This window comes from Maniola jurtina, chromosome 12 (genome assembly GCF_905333055.1).
Source record: "Maniola jurtina chromosome 12, ilManJurt1.1, whole genome shotgun sequence".
NCBI classification, from domain to species: Eukaryota; Metazoa; Arthropoda; class Insecta; order Lepidoptera; family Nymphalidae; genus Maniola; species Maniola jurtina.
Window position 1 is genome coordinate 13,606,293 of NC_060040.1, and position 18,868 is coordinate 13,625,160.

The window sequence follows — 18,868 nt, forward strand, 5'->3', positions numbered from 1 at the left end:
ACATTAAGTATTTATTTTATAAATAAATTAAATTTATTATACCAAGTATAATATCACCGTTAAATTATTATTTGATACTTCCGTCAGTGTAAATCATTTTACACTACCCACTGAGTAATAATTAATTTAATTACATCAATACACAATAAATACACTCGATATAATTTTAAAACTTAAGTTTTATTAAAACAATGAGATTTATATATGTATAAGCATAAATAGTTACACAGAATAAAGGAAGAAGTTCGACATAACAAACTTGGTTATAAAAGCCAAACCAGCACTCTTAGAGCTCGTTTCAACGAGTAGTTCCTATGGCGTTATGTTGGCTCCCCTGTCTGTCTAAGTCATTGGGTGGTCATTGGCACCATATTGGCATGAGAAGACGCAGATTTTGTTTATTTTCATTTGATTTTCATTTCAATCATTAAGGAAAATCAAATGAAAACAAACAAAATCTGCGTCTTCTTATGCAAATATGGTGCCAATGACTTGGACAGACAGGGGAGCCAACATAACGCCATAGGAACTATACGTTGAAACGATCTATACCCTGCATTTACACATTCGCTATCGCACGTCGATGACAGTAACCGTTACTGTCATTGACACATTTGTTGCATAATCTCAGCAGTGGACTTCGTCTGTGGTGGCGTTTGCTGGCGCGCGTGTTGTGACTTTTTGGAGTGTTTTTTTTTGTTAAAACAGACTGGAAAGCGCTCTAAGGGGGTGCCGTGCGTGTGTCGGCGGGCGCCGGTACAGACGGGGTCCATACTTGTATAGTTTAGCTAACTTGTTACAAATAACTACAAACTTGACATTGGCTAATCATTGTAAAAGCCAGACGAGAAAAAAAAAAAATCTCAGCAGTCAGCACTGCGCAGTAACTAACCACTCGCCCTCTTTTGCGAATATGTAAATGCCCCATTATTGGCTAAATACATTTTAAATTAATGGTATTAAATTTGAAAGAGGTGTCAAATATGCGACAGTGCTTTTCAAGGTTACATTTTTTATTTCAAAAAGAAAAAGGACCCACCGGGCTAATCAGTCCTGAGTTTTTTTTATCAGCTTCTCCAGTCTTGTTTCACTTATTGGCGAAACCAATCTACCTTTTTCCTTTAGACTGTGGCATAAATACAATAATCATTATTATGCCTAAATTGCGAAATTAGTACACCGTTAACAACATGTCATTTTATGCAACAAAACCACAATGGCGAAGTTTTATAATGATCACTTTCATAAATGAACCAATCATATTATTATAATAATGATAACAGATTAATAATATTGCTTACTTTTAAAACATTAGATTTGTTTGCTGAGAAATGGCTAAAGATGTAAACAGTAGTAGTAAGGGCGCTTATCCATTGAAGCGGAGTGGAATGGAGATGTCGTGTTCCCAACTAATTAGATTATTGAGAGATGACGTGATAGTTTAATTATCAAGTCATCTAACAATAACCTGATTGGTCAAATATACATATCTCTGCTCCATTCCACTAGGTGGAAATCCATCCTAATCATCGAAGTACATCAATCTCTTTCATACATATGTTTTTGTACAAGTTTTTTGGGATGATGACAGCTTTCTTACATCGATGGTTACTATCTAATGTTCTGATTTGATCAAATAAATGTTTTACCTCGGTCTTAAGTATATTTCTAAAATTAAAGTAACAGTCATATTTGTTTACATTGGTCATTTCTTAACAAACAAATTAATAATGGCAGAAACATAAAACTATACACGACACGAGCCCCTAGTGTAATTTACCGAGCGAAGAGAATTCTCAAAGTCTACTCGGTTTAATTAGCATTTGTCTGTTCGTCCGTCAGCCTCATAACTCCTGAATTAATGAACACAAATACTTCTACTTCACAAATAATATGCAATTCAATGGCAAGTATCAAGTAGAAATAAATTTAATACATTTTTCGAATCACGCGCAGCGAGAGAGCGCGCACGCGATTTTTTTGCAAAGACCTTTTGCCATTTTACAATAATTATTGTGTTGATAGACAGCACCATCCATACTAAGGGCGCCTGTTCACTACAGCGGAGACGTGTTAAGTAATCAACCAGATTATTCAAAGATGATGTGTCAATTGTATAACATTATAATCCAATTGGTCTGATTAACACATCGCCGCTCCACTATGCTTTAATGGATAGGCACTCGCAGTGACGGATTTACCCTCAACACTCGTGTCAAGTTAGCTAAACTTTAATTTAATAAATTAACAATAGGGTCTCTAGTCATATTTACGTTTCCAGCCTAAATTTCATAGCACATTTGTTCTAAAAACACATTTTACTCAAAGTAGTTCCATAGACTATTTATTTACTTTATGGCAGGTGGTACATATTTTTTGTCCTTTTTTATTAATTTTCCTATCTGCATGGAATGAAGTGCAAAATGTTTATCGAATTGTGATTCGTTTTTTTTTATTCAAAAATATTGTTTTTCATCGTTTAGTTGTTTGTTTTCCAGTTACTGCAATTTATTTAATTTGGTATGAACTTTAAAACGATTCTCTTACATTAATCGCTCACCTATAGATGGAAAGATTTTGTTGGCAATTTTTTTTACTAACTTAATTTTACCGTTTTAGTTTTAGGCTGAGATCTATAGAATGTATCATAACTTTGCTTAGACTTAAGTGTCAGTTAAAACAAGACTGTCTGGCTTTAAACATGTCTTTAGTCTGAGCAAAGTCAAAGTACTCTCTATAGATCTTAACATTAGTGCGCGGCGGTATCGCTGGGTTGGTTATAACTTCTAATTACAAAAATTTATTCAAAAACGTTACATATGTAATATGTACTATAAGAACAGACATTGGCTAATCTGTGTAAAGCCAGAAGAAGAAAAAAAACTATATGAGTTAGTTTTTTTTAAATTGCATAAACTTGTATTACAAGAACGGGCCAGCCGCCATACCAATGAAGAACACAGAATTTTAACTAAAATAAAATAAATTTTAAGAGTTTAGATCACATACTTACTGTTGTTGTGATGTGAGGCTTGTTAACATTTTTTTTTCCGCGAAACATTGTGACGTCAATAAATCTGAGGTTGAGATCTATAGAGCGGACTTTGACTTTACTCAAAGTGACATTCTGCATTATTAACAGTTTATCATGGCTATGTTGCCTCTGTCCTGAGGTATGGTATTATATTTTGGGGCAATTCCACAGACAAAGAAACAGCTTTTAAAGCGCAAAAGAAATGCTTAAGAGCAATATTTAAGTTAAGCAACGCAGATAGTTGTAAACCATATTTTAAGAAATACAAGTTATTGACATTGCCAAGTATTATCTATGAGACAATAAATTTTATTAAATCTAACTCAAGTCTGTTCGAACATTGCAATAACATTAGAAGACACATGAAAATACGCCACCCACATAGTAAGAGTTCTCTCTTCTCAAAAATCCTCTTCTTCACTGGGCCAATACTCTATAATCACTTGCCAAAAGATATTATAGCCACGAATGAGGTTTCTTCCTTTAAAGCAAAATTAATGAAATTTTTAATAGAAAAAGGTTACTACTCCATTAATGAATATATAACTGACAAGGTATAAGAAATGTAAAACATTTAGACTAGAATTACTTAGTACTTCTTAAAATATGTAGAAATAATATTTTAATAACAAGACATGACTGTATTATTGAATGCCGTAAGGTAGAATTTGGCAGAACACTAACAATATATATTAAGATCTGTAAACTAACCCAAAATCGCAATAAAGAAAACTTAAGACTGAATTGAAACTTAAGACACTGTTAAAACGAGACAACGTTATATCGCTAGCATAAGTCTGTCTCGTTTTAACTGAAACTTAAGTCTGAGCAAAGTCAAAAACCTGTAGATCTCGTCATGAGCACTCTCACGGTTTCAAATTTTTTGCTTTAAAAATCTATAGCTATATTATACTATACTAGTTATTTGTTTTGAGTCGTATAAAGATTTAACGAGCATAGAATATGACGTCATTCTCTCGTTGTGACGTCACGTCGCATTCTGATAAAACTTCGGGCGGTACAAAATCGCACTTTGATCTTTATTATGCAAATGGAACATAAAAACTAAAACCACAAACTAAAGTTTACGATTTTTCCTAGATTATTTTGATTTAACTAATATTGGTGGCCATACCCATTACAACTGTTTATGCCTACTGACACATACCCATCTCAAAAACAGTTAACTACAAAAATTAGTTTCTGAGTTATTGCCAAAAATGTGGAAAAAAAATACATTATCTAGGATCAAAGCTTTTTAGTTTGATTTTAATTAGTTTTTAGTTCCTACACATAAACTTTTTTAGAAACATTAGTTTTTCTGAATTCCATGTTTTTCGCGATAACTGTTAAACTATTGTTTTGCAGTTAACAGTTTTTTATCCGGGGTGGATCTTTGGATACCCATTTCCAAATATACACCCTAGAGTGGCTAAAACTGGCAACCTAGGGTGGATAAACGGAATAAGCTCAACATCTTAGCAATGAGGTGAGTGGTGAATCGTTTTAGAGTTCCTCGTTAGTAGTTAGTTGTGTGAGAGTGAGGGGGTTAAGTGTTGCGTATCTTGCCGGGCACGTAGCTGCGGTCGATGGTGGGGTCCTGCAGGAACATGTGCAGACAGCGCTCGTTCTGCGCCAGCGGGTGACCCGCGATCTTGTTTATGAACACTTCCAGTCCTGGGAATAATGACATAGCATTGTTCATACAAATCAAAATAAATAATTTTTAAATGCATATCAAAAATTGTGGATACAGCAAGATTTGAATTAAACTTGTGTCTCGATGGGCATCGCCGGCCCACTTCTGAGTACGGGTCTCCTCTCAGAATGAGGAGGGTTTAGATCATACCTTTTAGAGCATTATGGAGGACTTTCAGGCATGCAGCAGTATTTCAGGCACAATGTTTTCCTTCACTGTTAAAGCAAGTGGTATTTAATTTCCTAAGACCGTGCGTGCCCAGAGTCGAACCCCAACCCTCCGAATAGGCGCCAACGTCATAACCAGTAGACTATCGCCGCTTTATGCACTTATATGACCTCATATTGCAAGGCCATTACCTGCTAGTTGTATCAGTCATGTTATCATGAAAGGATAAAGTGCAAAGACCTTTATCATTGACGCAAAAATTTGTTTATTGAAGGTTGAACAACTTCAACCAATGAAGTAACTTCGTAAAAAAACAAAACAAAGTCTATCTATACATATAATAAAATTGTAGAAAAGTGGTGTCTGTACAATGGAAATATATAAAAAAAAAGTAGCAGGGGTTGTTATTATATCGATGCCGAACCCGAATTGTAATTTTTTTTTTGTCTGTTTGTCTGTGTGTTTGTGCACGCTAATCTCAGAAACGGCGTATTCGATTTAGATACGGTTTTCACTAATATATTGTAGTAAGCTTCACTTAGGATTTAGTGTTTATTTCATGTCAATCGGTTCATAAATAAAAAAGTTATGTCAATTTCAAGAATCACGGCGCCTCGCGCCTGAGCGTCCGTGGCTATATAAAGCGCGAAAAGTCACTATTCCACGCGAACGAAGTCGCGGGCACAGCTAGTAAATAATAATAATCATCTATGATAGTAATCACTACCGGAGCAACGGATCAACATGATTCTTTGCATGGATATTGTTAATGGCCTGAGACTTGAGAGTGCAGGTTCACATGGCTTCTTTTAATTTAAATAAATCAGAGTTCCCACGGGATTTTTGAAAAACTTAAACCACGCGAAATAAGTCGCGGGCATCAGCTAGTTTATAATCCTACTAATATTATAAATGCGAATGTATGGATGTTTGTCACTCTGTCACGCAAAAACTACTGGACGTATTTGGCTGGGAATGGAGATAGATTATACCTTGGATTAACACATAGGCTACTTTTCATCCCGGAAAATTAATGAGTTCCCACAGGATTATTAAAAACCTATATCCACGGGAACAAAGTCGCAGGGATCATCTAGTATAAGTATAAGTGTAGTCAATTTACTTAATTCATTCTCTTTATCCTTTCCATTTTACATATTTCTCCTAAAAACCCCATTCGTCATACAATGATAGTAAATGACGTAGACATTATCATGAGTCACTATAAAAGCAAAACTACCAATGAATCACAAACTTCTTGCTAAACAAAATCGGACAGTCAAACAAAAATTTTAGTTTAATGAACCTTGAACTAATAAATATATAATATTGGCAGCAGATTAATTTTTGTTAGTAATAATATTTTTTAAAACTAAGTTAATGAAACGGCGAAAGAAGAAACAGATCAAAAATTTCAAAAACTTCCCGGACACACTTTAGTTTTATTCAAAAGTAAACCTAAAAATCAATTATAATGGATAATAATATTCTATTTACCTAACAAACTCTTTATACATCTATACTAGTAAATAGTTAAAATTTGTAAGAATGTTTGTAGGAAGAATTCTCTAGAACTACTGAACTGATTATGAAAATTTTTCACCAGCAGAAAGCTACATTATTTCTGAGTGACATAGGCTATATTTTATTTTCAAAACAAATTAGAGAATGAAAATTTAAATAAGCAACCAATGTGAAGCCGGGCCAGCCGGGCGATTCAGAACACTCGATTTGGTAAGTTGTCGTTCGATAAGATGTATTTTTCAATGGAAAGTACGTTTTATCGAACGGTAACTTACCGAATCGAGTGTTCTGAATCGCCCGGCAGGTCGCCGGTAGAGTATAAAACTATAAACAGCATTATAACATAAATCTATTAGCATTATTAACGCATTTAATTGGATTATTCATAAAATGGTAATGCAAGGTCGACCTGTATGAAGCATATAGTACAAACCAGTATCATGCATTTAAGTAATAAATGTTTTTATTCAACATACAATACTGCAGTGGTATTGAGATGGCAGTAAGTGAGACAATGGCTCTAAAAGTTTTGTTCTAATATGCTCAGGTTGCCTTTAAAATATCACTTTAAGAGGTATCAATCCATTCATACCTGATTGCTGACTATGAGAGTGAGGGAATAGAGTACCTACACCTAGTTTTATGCTCACTTTTGCAAATGTCTCCTGGATGGAAAATGGAGCCAATTTATGTTGATATTGATTGCTATGATCTGATTTTGGTCTATAAGAAAAAACGGACGGACAGACAGACAGATAGACAGACAATAAGGGTTCCGTTTTTGCGTTTGAGGTACAGAACCCTAAAAATGAATTACTTTGCATATTTTACCTTTTCTACGGTCTTCAATGAATTCTTCTTCAAAAATGCCATCATCGCCTCTAAATGGTAGTTGTCTCTTTAAGGCTTTACCGGGCAAGGGAGGTACTACTATCTGAAATTAATGGAAATCATTTTTATTTTAAACTAGCTGATGCATGGGACTTCATCTGTATGGATTTAGGTTTTTAAAAATCCCATGGGAACTTTTTGATTTTCTAGGATAAAAAGACCCCTCGATTTAACCGATTGATACAAAATTTGCTACAGAGGTAGCTTGCATCCCGGAAATTAACATGGCCAACTTTTTATGCCGGAAAATCCTATGCATATGAAGTCGCTGGTATATTCTAGCTAATTACAGCATGGGTTGTGATCTATGAATGTAAAAAAGACAGAGCCTAGAATGATGATCAGAATAACTTCTGATTTACTGTTACTTTTATACATTGAACAAAGAGGGACTGCACTGTGTTTTTTCAAATTTCATTTTTGCTGCCATTTTCCAGAGCAGAATTTGTACAAGCAGCAATTAAATGCCATTTGCATAAGCCACTTTTAAAAGCTTTTGGGTAAAGTACAGTGACAGTTATATGTGCTAGGTACTCTTCTCAAACATCAATTAGATTATTGTATTGTTTTTCTTATAACAATACTAATGTAGTCAATATAACAATGATTGCAATGATCTAAATGTCATATTCACAAGTTTAATGTTTATAATGGTATAAAAATTGACCCTATCAATGCACTAACCTTACTATCTCTCTCCAATTCGTTTCTGAGCCATTCAAAGTCACTGTACCGCCGTCTTACACTGGACTCTTTCACTTTGAACACTGGCAAATTGGTCTGGAAGCAGGAATCGGTAGTCAAATTTAAACCAATCTTTACTTTAATAGAATTCAAGAACTGTGATGACTTTTCGAAAAGTACTGCTTTTGTGATGATGATGATAAATTGTTTATGTTTAAACTAAACCTACAAGGGTTCCAAACACACCCTGGTCTGAGAAAAATCCGACAACTTGGCCTGGTATTTGTTGTTATCACAACGTTACTTGAAAGTAGATAGGGCAATTCATTCCCGAGTTTTTTTATCGTTCAGTTTTGCTATCATCGACGTTGGTACGACTCGCGATTTGGCACACGATCCGCCCACAAAAAGTCGCAGTACACATCGCAAACATCGAAGTAGCGTGACCGATTAATCCAATTATCCCTTTAAGGCATTGACTGCATCCTGCCCGACTTACCCTCATGCGAACTTCGTAATCGGTGTAGCGCTTCTTCCCGACTCCCATCGTTACGGGGTTCACCACGTCGATCTCCAGGAAGTTCGCCGGGGCCGCGTACGCGTCGTCTAGAGTTTGTTTCTTAACATTTAAGCGTCTTGTCGCGTCGGCTGTTGTGTCCTCAGCCATCATAACTCTTTTATAAAACAAACAATCACAAACTTAATAAAGACGGTTCACTAATCAAAAAGCAAAGCAAATGAATTTGACAAATTGACATGAATCAACATTTTGACGTTCGGTTTGAAAAATGGCCATGTTAAGGTTGCGTTCAATCAGCAAATATTTATTATGACTGCGTTCAATAAGCATCAGTACATTTAAGAAAGTAATAAAATTCAAGATTCAGTATGAAATCAAAAAAAATAGATTAGCTAACTATTTAGGTAATAAACTAAGTAAATTATGAAAGATTCTAAAATTGTAAATTAAACTAATTATATAGAAAAATATCTGCTTTGACCACAGATTAGTAATTCGGAGGTTGACGGTTTTCAATTTCAGTATTGCAACATTAAAAAACCTACCATTTTAGTAGAATATGTTAATTGAATTTGCCTGTACAGGTTTTAGAACTTATTATACTCAGACTACAACCGTGTGCAACGGTTGCTTGTAACTGCGCTGCTGACTGTAATTTTTTTAACTTCAAATAGCTATACCAAATAGACGTTTCAGAAAATGTAGGATTCAGATAAGTATTAGTAGCCCAGAGGCCAGAGGTAACGAAAAAATACAGCATAACAATAAAATAATATGTTTATTTTTCTATTTTACATTCGATAAATACTTATTCCTAACTTAAAAATATGGTTACCCTATGCAAATGCTGCAGTTTGACACCTCTGGTTATCCTTAGTTTCAATCAGAAAAGGTACTAATGTTGGAAAAACAACGAGTGAAGTTAGCATAAATCTTGCCTGATAGCATTTCTATAAAGTTTTTAATTTGTTCATTCTACATAAACTGGCTCATAGGGTCTTCTTCCCTGCGCCGTTTCATCATGTAGGCCTCCATTTCCTCCTCCGTGGGTTCTTTGACTTGTATCATACTGTTGTATGGACGTTTCCTTTCATCTACTGAGAGCAGGTACTCGGCGTGCTTCTGTTTTCTTTCCTCCATCTCTAGAGCCTGTTTGGAATAATAATAAAGTTGAAATTCAAAAATATAATCTAGTCCTTTGTTTTTTAACCCCCGACCCAAAAAGAGGGGTGTTATAAGTTTGACGTGTGTATCTGTGTATCTGTGTATCTGTCTGTGGCATCGTAGCGCCTAAACGAATGAACCGATTTTAATTTAGTTTTTTTTGTTTGAAAGGTGGCTTGATCGAGAGTGTTCTTAGCTATAATCTAAAAAAATTGGTTCAGCCGTTTAAGAGTTATCACCTCTTTTCTAGTTTTCTTGTAGAAAAGAAGGTTAGATAACCGTTAGGTTCATAATATTATGTCAATAAAGAAATGTCAAGCTGTCAAGATAGACATTGCTTACATACATAATTATTTATTTGAAAATGATGTTTTGGAAAACTCAAATACTTTGGATCGTCGGGGGTGTTATAAATTTTTAATTTACACTTGTAACCTATCTATCCTGTTATTTTTTGTCATAGATGGTTAAATAAATAAATAAATAGTCACCAGTGAATAGGCATCCCAGCAACATCATCAAAAATAAGCTTACAAACCTTATTTTTTGAATTTAATTTTAGAGGAATGATTCAGTATAGCTTCAGACAAATGTAATTATTGAAATACCATTTTCCTTTTGTTAGTTAGTTTTAAAATAATTCTATCCTTTTTTTATAACTAATAGTTAAAAATTAAATTAAGTCTAATAATTTTTAAATAAACTTGTAGCAAATAACAGTGTTGCTATTTTACTTCCAATATTTCCTTGAAAAAAGTTTTTAAATAAAACAACAGAAGAATTACCTTTTTGAGTTTATCCTCCTCGCGCTTTCCCTTCTTCAATTCCTTCTTTTTCTTCTTCTTGGACCGCTTCTTGTTCTTCTTTTTCTTGCTTGTCTTCTCTGTTTTCGACCGTTTATCGTGCTCCGAGTCGGAAGAACTGCTGTCTGAGCTCGAATCCGATGATGACGAGGATTTTATTGATTTATCTGTTAAAAACAAATATTAATTTAGATAAATCTGAAATAGCTATTTTATTTGAATGTCGGCTCTTTCACATAAAATATATGATCACGCAGCCCCGAGACAGACAGAATGAAGTCGAACAGGCTATGGTGCCGAGCGGAGGGCACGAAGCGAACGATAGCGGGACGGTGCAGCAATGCAGCCCTATTCTGCTCAGCTCCACTCCGCCCCGCCCCGCTTCAAATGTAACACCTGCCACTTTTCACTGCTCTTCTCTGCTCCATACCTCCCAGCCCCGCGTCACTGGAAACGCACCCTAAATTAAGTGTGTGGATAACTCACCATCCTTTTTGTCTTGCTTTTGTAGAGCTTTGTCTTCGGGAACCTCTAGTATAACTGACTTCCCGGCTTCACCCACGCAGTATGACATCTGAAGAACATAAATAATACTATGCATCCAAATTTAAAATAGCCGTGAGTTGCCATGAGAAGATGTATTCCGTCTCGCTCACTATAAATACTGGCCAATAAACGAAATCTAGAATTGTTTATTTTTGAGAAATACTCGATAAAAATGATTAGATTTTTATGATGACTGCCAAAAAAAACATTACCTACATTCCTATGTTTCTGAGTTTTTGTCCCACCATAATTTCTATTAGATTTGGATGTATTGGGTAACGTAAGAATATTTACATCATCCCTGGCTATAAATTTTTGAAAAAAAATTCAATATGGCGGCTACTTCGTTTTTGGGAGTGTTTTCCGAACCATGCAATGGCAGGTTCTTTGGATGATTCAAAAGCACTTGTAAAAGTTTATTTGAGTAAAAACTTTCTGACTTTCTGTTTCTAATGAAGGAAATGATAGAAATGAGAATGAGGTTGAAATCTATAGAGTGCACTTTGCTTAGACCAAAGTATTAGTTAAAACGAGACAGATTTACGCCAGCGGTATAACGCTGTCTCGTTTCAACAGTGATTCAATTAAAGCTTACCTTAATAAAAGAGTGGCAGCATTTGTACCCCCACTGTCCATCTCGCCAGTAGGAGCCCCAAACTGACGTGTGATTGTTTATGAGGACATCCTCTTCGTATTTGCTCCTGTAATAAAAGGACGCACTTATAGCATTGCTCACAGAGGGCGGGACCGGCATCCGAAACAGCCTGATTGTGGTAAAAAAAGGGTAGCCCCGTCCCTTTCACTCCAAGAGAAAATCACGTAAGGCTATTCCATAGCATGCGCTAGTTGTCTATGACAAGCCCGAAGACAAGCTGTCTCTCTTAACTGTTTTATGCGCAAGAGTGCGCTGTAAACGTCCCTTTCGCACGTAAGCCTTTCGAAGGCATTCCCATAGCACAGCCAGCTGTGTCACACACCAGTCTGGTTTTACGTCAGACGCCGCGGTACTGTCTACGAATGCGGGAGCACACAGTCTGAAACGAATACGAAAATCTGAATCATTCGATTTTCGATTCATTCGTCCCAGACCCACGCGCTTTGTAGCAACTGAAAAATCGATTGTTTTTCGATTAATCAATTGTTATTCGGTTACAAAGAAATAGTTTGATGCCACGAATGCCGTCACGATTGTACCGAACGAACGTAGCAGTTCCCGCGGCGGCGTTCTCAAATGTTCTTCACTGATTGCCCAGCACTGATTGTTTCACCTGGAACTGCGTACGATACTCACTTGGCAAGCTGCTTCTCAGCTGCCCCCACTCTGCTGCCGTCGCGATTGTACTGCACGAACACCTCGCTCTGCGCCAACAGCAGCTCCCGCGGCGGGGCTCTCAAGTGCTCTTCACCCCCGTACTTGTCCAGCACTGATTGTTTCACCTGGAAAAAAGTTATAAAGTAAAACATTTTTTTAGGACTTCGTCTGTGATGGCGTTGCTGGCGCGCGTGCTGTGCTTGTCTGGAGTGTTTTTTTTTTTGTTAAGAGTGGCTGGTTTTTGTGTTAGTTGGTGTTTTTTGGTGGTGGAACTGACTGGGAAGCGCTCTAGGGAGGCACCGTGCGTGTGTCGGTGGGCGCCGGCGCAGACGGAGTCCATACTTGTATAAATTCAATAACTTGAAAATATCTACAAACTTGACATTGGCTAATCAGAGTAAAGCCAGATTTAAAGAAGAAAAAAAACATTTTTTAACAAAATAGGCATACGCGTGACTGCTATCATACAAATAGGTGACGATGCAGCCTAAGGTAGAGCGTGCTTGGCTAGAAGGTTCATTTATTTAATCTTTACTTGCGTTAGTCGCATGTTTTCAGCAGATCAATTCGGATTGTTACATAATGTACAAGTTTTATCACATAATCTCTCAATAATGTGATTGGTCTACTAAACACATCTTCGCTTTATAAGGCAGGTGACAGAGAAAGCAAAATGTATACAAACACTTGCAGCACGGGACAAGACTGCACCTAAGATGGGCGACGTAAATTTTTTCTGAGATTTTTCAGGGTGCTGAATATGAAAATGTCTTCAAAGTCCCCAGCAAGAACTGCGCCGTGCAGCCGAGTGTTGTGGGTGAAAGTACCTGAGTCTTGAACTGGTCCTTCTTCTCCTCGTACTGTCGCTGCAGCATCTGCAGCTTGGTTGGCTCTGCCAGCAAGTGCACGTCCAGGCCCTTGCAGTGCGCTTCCCACGCGAACATTTGCGCCGTGGCGTGCGACCGAGTGTCGCCTGTGAAACGGACGAAGTTCTCACCAGCGTATTCCGATCTACCAAAGATAAAACAGAATAAGGATTCAAATTAAAAAAAAAAGAATTGAATCGAGAAATTATTGTTTGGAAAAATTTGCAAACCAGTAGTAGGCCCCCGCCGCGTCTGTTTGTTCTCCTGTCTCAAAACAGCCCGATGGTTACGTGACACTCGTATTCACCTCCTATTACTGTTTCTCACAGATTCAATTTGTCAAGATATTTTTTTTTAATCAAAATAAAAGTGCCTAGTTCTCCAAAACGAACAAGTGTAGTCGATACTCGATAGTTCTGCAATTTTTTTTATATTTTATTTATTCAGACACAAGTTTGCCCTTGATTGATATCTCACCTGGTGGTAAGTGATGATGCAGTTTAAGATGGAAGCGAGCTAACCTGGAAGGGGTATGGTAGTTTTTATTAAGCCCAGACTCCTTTGGTTTCTACATGGCATCGTGCCGGAACGCTAAATCGCTTGGCGGCACGGTTTTGTTGGTAGGGTGGAAACTAGCCACAGCGGAAGCCTCCCGCCAGACAAACTACCTGCTAAGGCTAGATTAGCACTATATATCGCACACTCCGCTGCCGCACCACGCCGGGCTGCTATAGTGCGGTTCAACCTTTAAAGCGATTCACTTAGCCACTGCTCTAAAACCCGTATTCACAAACGTTACTATGAGGTCTCATAGTGCGCTCGAACGCACAGGGTACAGAAAACCTATTCATGAACAACACTTGAGGGTCGGCCGACACTATGCGTTCACCAAAACGAGCTTGAGCCACAAGAAAAGTAGATCACTAGCTATTTTACGCTACACATAGCAAATGTCAAACCATAGTCAAACTAACATCAGTTACCTATTATACGTTATTATTTTTCCCTTTTTTAAGGGGTAAGTAGTTACCTAATTTTCGGTGGAGACATACTGTAAGGACTTGTCCCATACACCTTAAATTTCACAGTGTACAGAATGAGCACTTACTCAGCCGCCTCTGGGTTAGGGTTGTCTCTCATGGAGCGCGTCTTGGGGTCGTAATACGCGGAGTTGATGTCGAGGTTGCGCAGATACTTGGCGGTGTCCTCGCGAATGCGCAGGTTGCGCACTGTGATACGCTGCTTGGAATCCACCTGTGAACCAAATACATAGAAAATAGAAATTAATATTAAGAGACATTATAACTTAAGAAATTGGTCAAGTATGAGCCGGTCTCGCACAGGAAGGGTTCTGTAACCCAAGGGTCCATTGTTCAATAAATGACATTTTTTTTGCCATTTTGAAATTTTAAGGCCGATTCACACCAATTGCGTAAACGTGACACGTGCGTAGTGACGCGCGTAAACCCCTAACACACCGGATTACGCATACGTCCACGCTTTACGAAAGCGGTGTGCCATGTTTCATACAGTTCCATACATTACAACGCAATGGTACGCGCTACGCCTACGCTGACGCAGCCTGTGTAGACGAGCTATTAACTATTTATTGTCATAGCAGCAATAGAAATTAACATTTTGTGAAAATTTTAACTCTCTAGCTGTTACGGTTCACGAGATATAGCCCGCTGATACTTAGCAGGCTAAGTAATGGGATCCCGTTCGCACCCTTCCGGTATGGAACCCTAAAAAATATGGCGATAAAAAAAATGATACCTTAGTACCGGGCATGTCCACTTCGTCCACATATTTGTCTTCATCCTCACCTTCTAATTCGTCTTCTTCTGTTGCAGTGGGATCTAAAACATTCAATATTTATTCGTATATACAGGGATTTAGGGATAGAATTTTCAAAAATTCTTTCTTAGCAGATGTCTAAGTCATAATAGCTATCTGCATGCCAAATTTCAGCCCGATCAGCCCAGTAGGTTGAGCTGTGCATAGATCAGTCAGTCAGCTTTTCCTTTCATATATACAAATGATAAAATTGTCTCATGACATGAACTTAGTTCAACTTAATAATGATGATTTTAATAACATGAGGAAAGTGAATGTGTCTGATGATAGTGATAGTCTGATGATGTGATAGCCTAGTGGTTATACGTCCACCTCCTATTCTGGAGGTTGAGGGTTCGGTCCCGGGCCTGCACCTCAAACTTTTCAGTTATGTGTGTTTTAAGCTATAATTATATCACTTGCTCTATCGGTGAAGGAAAACATTGTGAGGAAACCTCCATGCCTGAGAGTTCTCCATAGTGTTCTCAAAGGTGTGCGAAGTCTGCTAATCTGCACTTGGCTAGTGTGTAGGACTGTGTCCTAAACCCTTTATGTTCTGAGACGAGACTGGTGATCAGTAGTGGGCCAGCGATGGGCTGATCATGATGATATACCTTGCTCTAATCTCTTTGCCCGCAACTCCCTCTTGGCCTCCTCAACTTTTTGATATTCCTCAATGATGGCCTTGTGCTGTGCAGGGTCATAGCCATTCCAGCGGTCACGCTTGCCATCATAGCTCAAATTCAGGTCAGGCTGACTGAACTCATCGGGAGCTATGCCTGCGTTTGTGAACTTTGCCCCAATCTAAAATATACAACATTTTTAATTATTTTAAAAGAAATACTTGATGCATGCTGAAAGTTATGCCTGTGTGAAAGATAAGAGTTTCCAGAATTTATTAGCAAAAAATACCTACCCATATTATAAATGCGAAAGTGTGTTTATTTGTTGGGTGGTCCTTCAATCACGTCTCAATGGAGCAATCAACGTGATTTTTTGCATGTCTATGTAGCCTATGTCTATAACTATATTACTATATTAGTTAAAAATCTGGAGAGTGACATAGGCTACTTTTTATTCCAGAAAACCAGAGTGTTCAAAAGATTTTTAAAAACCTAAATCTACATGGACAAAGTCGCAGGCGTTACCCATCAGTTACTACCTAAAGAAGTGAAACCTGCAAAATGCTCAAAACTCTTTTTTGTTGATTGAATATATTCACTTGTTATGAAGTGTTGGCGAGTATTGTAGTTGTAAAAATGGGTTCACTAGGTTCACAAATATACTTACTTTTCTTGGTCTTTCCAGACAATCTTTTTTCTTGTGTGTCATAGCACCACAGTTTTCACAGGCCCCCTTTCTATACTTTGTTGCTGAACTTGCCTAAAAAAGACAAAACAGTCCTTTACCTTTGTAAGCAAGACACTTAATGGGTGAGAACCACCTATCAGTGAGAAGAAAATATTGTGCTTATTTATATTTTGATTGTAGTTTTGTTTGATATTACAAACTCTGTTAATAATTTTAGATGCAAAAAATGATTAATTGTAGACTTAGATGAGTACTTACAGTAACTCCTTTATTGTAGTACAAGTCAAGTTTAGTGAACTGCCCCTCTCTGTCCTCCTGTGGCCTCTGATGCTTCAAGGTGGGGCCGGCTGTGCCATAGTACCATGGCGCTGAGGATATGTACTGTGGAATGTGGGGATTTATGTCCTTGCCTGGAATAATAACATTATTAAACAACTTTTGTATATATTATTTAACAACTATATATAAATAAATAAAAAGCCTTTTATTTATCCTTAATCTAAACAAAGAATTGGTTGACAAAAAAATAATAATTTTCATTTTAATATTAAGAACCTCTTATTGAGTAAAGGCCTCCTCCAGATTTCTCCAGGTCTTCCTGTCTAGGGCCTTTTTTTTCCAGTTAATGCCTCCCGTTTTTTTGATTTCATTTTCCCAGCTTTCGACAGGTCTACCTCTCTTTCGTTTCCCAACTGGGCCACGCCATTCAGTCACAGTCTTTGTCCATCTTTTATCTGTGAGTCGAATAACATGACCAGCCCAATTCCACTTTAACTTCATGGCATGTTTTAATGCATCAATAGCTTTCGTTTTTTTTCTTATAGCTGCATTTTTAGTTTTGTGTATTCTACGCAGACCAAGAATGCTCCGTTCCATTGCCCTCTGAGCAGTTTGGATTTTATTTTTTGTATATTTGTTGAATATCCAGGTTTGGCTAGCATAAGTAAGGCAAGGTAGCAGACATGAATCCATTATTTTTGTTTTTAAATTGAGAGGTAAATCTGACTTGAGTATGTATTTATAGGCCCAGAATTTGTTCCATGTGATTTTTAAGCGTCTTTCAAGTTCATCTCGGTGTCTTGACTTTTTAAACGAAATTTGTTTGCCAAGGTATATATAGTCTTGCACATATTCTAATAGAGTATCTCGAACGTATATAGGTTTTTCTACACTGTTGGTCATGATTTTCGTTTTTGTACTATTTAACTCAAGGCCTATTTTGAGACTTGCAGAATTTAGGTCATTGATCATTTTTTCAAGACCATTTAACAACTATTGTACCTTTATTTATGTAAGTATATTTTATCCTGTTTTTGTACATGCACCTCAAGAGGTTATTACACAAAAACAGATTAAAATACAAGTAAGAGATTATGATACAAGTGTCTTACAATCGGGTTTCCATTACAAGATCACTTTAGTGATAAGGCTGCCTTTGCACGCTGGCACGATTGTTTTCCTTCTTGTTTTTTTTTTTTGTTATTTACTGGGTTTGGTTGCAGTAAAGCTTTATAGGCTGCTATTTTTTTTAGTTTTTCCTATTGTAAGTGAGTACTTATATCTACTTTAATGCACAATAATGTGCAAACGAATCAAGATTATCAATCTACAATCAGGATAGATCAACGTTATTACTATTTAAACATACATAAAGCCTGATAATAATTCAACACAATGTTAATATACATCAACTTGGTATTGATATTTATCAGCTATTGAGAGACAAATAGGTACTTAGTTTTAGCAAGACTTTTATAAATTAAGTCAATAAAAACAATTGTTGTGTAGTAAACGAATTTTCTACCGATCACATACGAAGGCAAGCTTCTCACCAAACAAAAATCAGTATTTAGTAGGTATTTACAAACACTTGATGGATGAACACTGTATAACAAATATACGATGCTTACCAGTTTCATCGACAGCAGCGGGCGCTGTACCGGCCTTCCGAGCCTCCTCCAACTCCTTGGCTTTTCTCCAGTCCTCTCGGGACTTCTTTTTTGGTTCATCATCTTCCTCCAAAGTCTCATCTTTGTTGCGAAGAATTTGCGACACTGACGCTCTGACGTTAGTCGCCATTTTAACCTTTCCTGTACAATTTGCTTAGCAAAATACTAACAATCTCATTATTAAACTAATACTTGAATACAAATAATGATGATAAAATTAATATTGTAATACGTCGTATTGTAATCAAATCAAAAATGCTTGCAAAAATTGCATAAAACCACAGCTTATAACACACGGATTGTCATATTCCCAAGTGTCAATTACGTCAAAATGGTATTGTCAAGTGTCAACATAGTACGAAAGGGTAACATTGATATAACATTAATATAACATTGATTGTTTCCAATGCCAGTGTATGTTTCCAACATAGACGTACGATTTTTCGCTATGGTTTCCAACAAACAGTTTACAATATATAAAACGGCGAAAGACTTAAATTTTTAATCGGACTTTTGTATACTTAGTGACTATAGACCATATACATGGCATATACTGGTGCC

General features: G+C 36.9%; 2 protein-coding genes across 3 annotated transcripts; both read right to left on the reverse strand.

Annotated features, from left to right (window-relative positions):
- Nucleotides 1-1,371: 1,371 nt before the first annotated feature.
- LOC123870423 (sorting nexin-12) lies at nt 1,372-8,784 on the reverse strand. The gene is made up of 4 exons (XM_045913731.1): nt 8,500-8,784; nt 8,001-8,096; nt 7,257-7,359; nt 1,372-4,711 (listed from the first exon to the last, which is right to left on the reverse strand). The coding sequence occupies exons 1-4, from the start codon at nt 8,668-8,670 to the stop codon at nt 4,584-4,586; spliced, it is 498 nt and encodes a 165-aa protein (XP_045769687.1). The 5' UTR covers nt 8,671-8,784; the 3' UTR covers nt 1,372-4,583.
- LOC123870422 (pre-mRNA-splicing factor Slu7) lies at nt 5,559-18,589 on the reverse strand. 2 transcript variants are annotated; one of them, XM_045913730.1, is made up of 13 exons: nt 18,269-18,589; nt 16,617-16,768; nt 16,338-16,430; nt 15,662-15,851; nt 14,988-15,070; nt 14,320-14,465; nt 13,173-13,356; nt 12,325-12,470; nt 11,629-11,734; nt 10,974-11,061; nt 10,470-10,654; nt 9,494-9,669; nt 5,559-5,592 (listed from the first exon to the last, which is right to left on the reverse strand). In XM_045913730.1, exons 1-12 carry the CDS (start codon nt 18,435-18,437, stop codon nt 9,496-9,498), a joined length of 1,716 nt encoding a protein of 571 aa, XP_045769686.1. In that variant the 5' UTR covers nt 18,438-18,589; the 3' UTR covers nt 5,559-5,592; nt 9,494-9,495. The 2 variants fall into 2 exon arrangements, with proteins under 2 accessions (XP_045769686.1, XP_045769685.1); XM_045913729.1 differs by lacking the exon at nt 5,559-5,592 and having other exon boundaries at nt 9,280-9,669.
- Between the last annotated feature and the right edge of the window lie 279 nt (nt 18,590-18,868).

Bases quoted from the DNA above. Each gene is read 5' to 3' on its own strand.
- LOC123870423 (XM_045913731.1), bottom strand. From the start codon at position 8,670: ATGATGGCTGAGGACACAACAGCCGACGCGACAAGACGCTTAAATGTT. The intron at 7,360-8,000 runs GTTAGTGCATTG...CATTAATTTCAG, and splicing joins AATTGGAGAGAGATAGTAAG to ATAGTAGTACCTCCCTTGCC. The intron at 4,712-7,256 runs GTAAAATATGCA...CATTATTCCCAG, and splicing joins CATTGAAGACCGTAGAAAAG to GACTGGAAGTGTTCATAAAC.
- LOC123870422 (XM_045913730.1), bottom strand. From the start codon at position 18,437: ATGGCGACTAACGTCAGAGCGTCAGTGTCGCAAATTCTTCGCAACAAA. The intron at 15,852-16,337 runs GTAAGTATATTT...TGTATATTTTAG, and splicing joins GTCTGGAAAGACCAAGAAAA to ATTGGGGCAAAGTTCACAAA. The intron at 15,071-15,661 runs GTATATCATCAT...TGAATGTTTTAG, and splicing joins GGCAAAGAGATTAGAGCAAG to ATCCCACTGCAACAGAAGAA.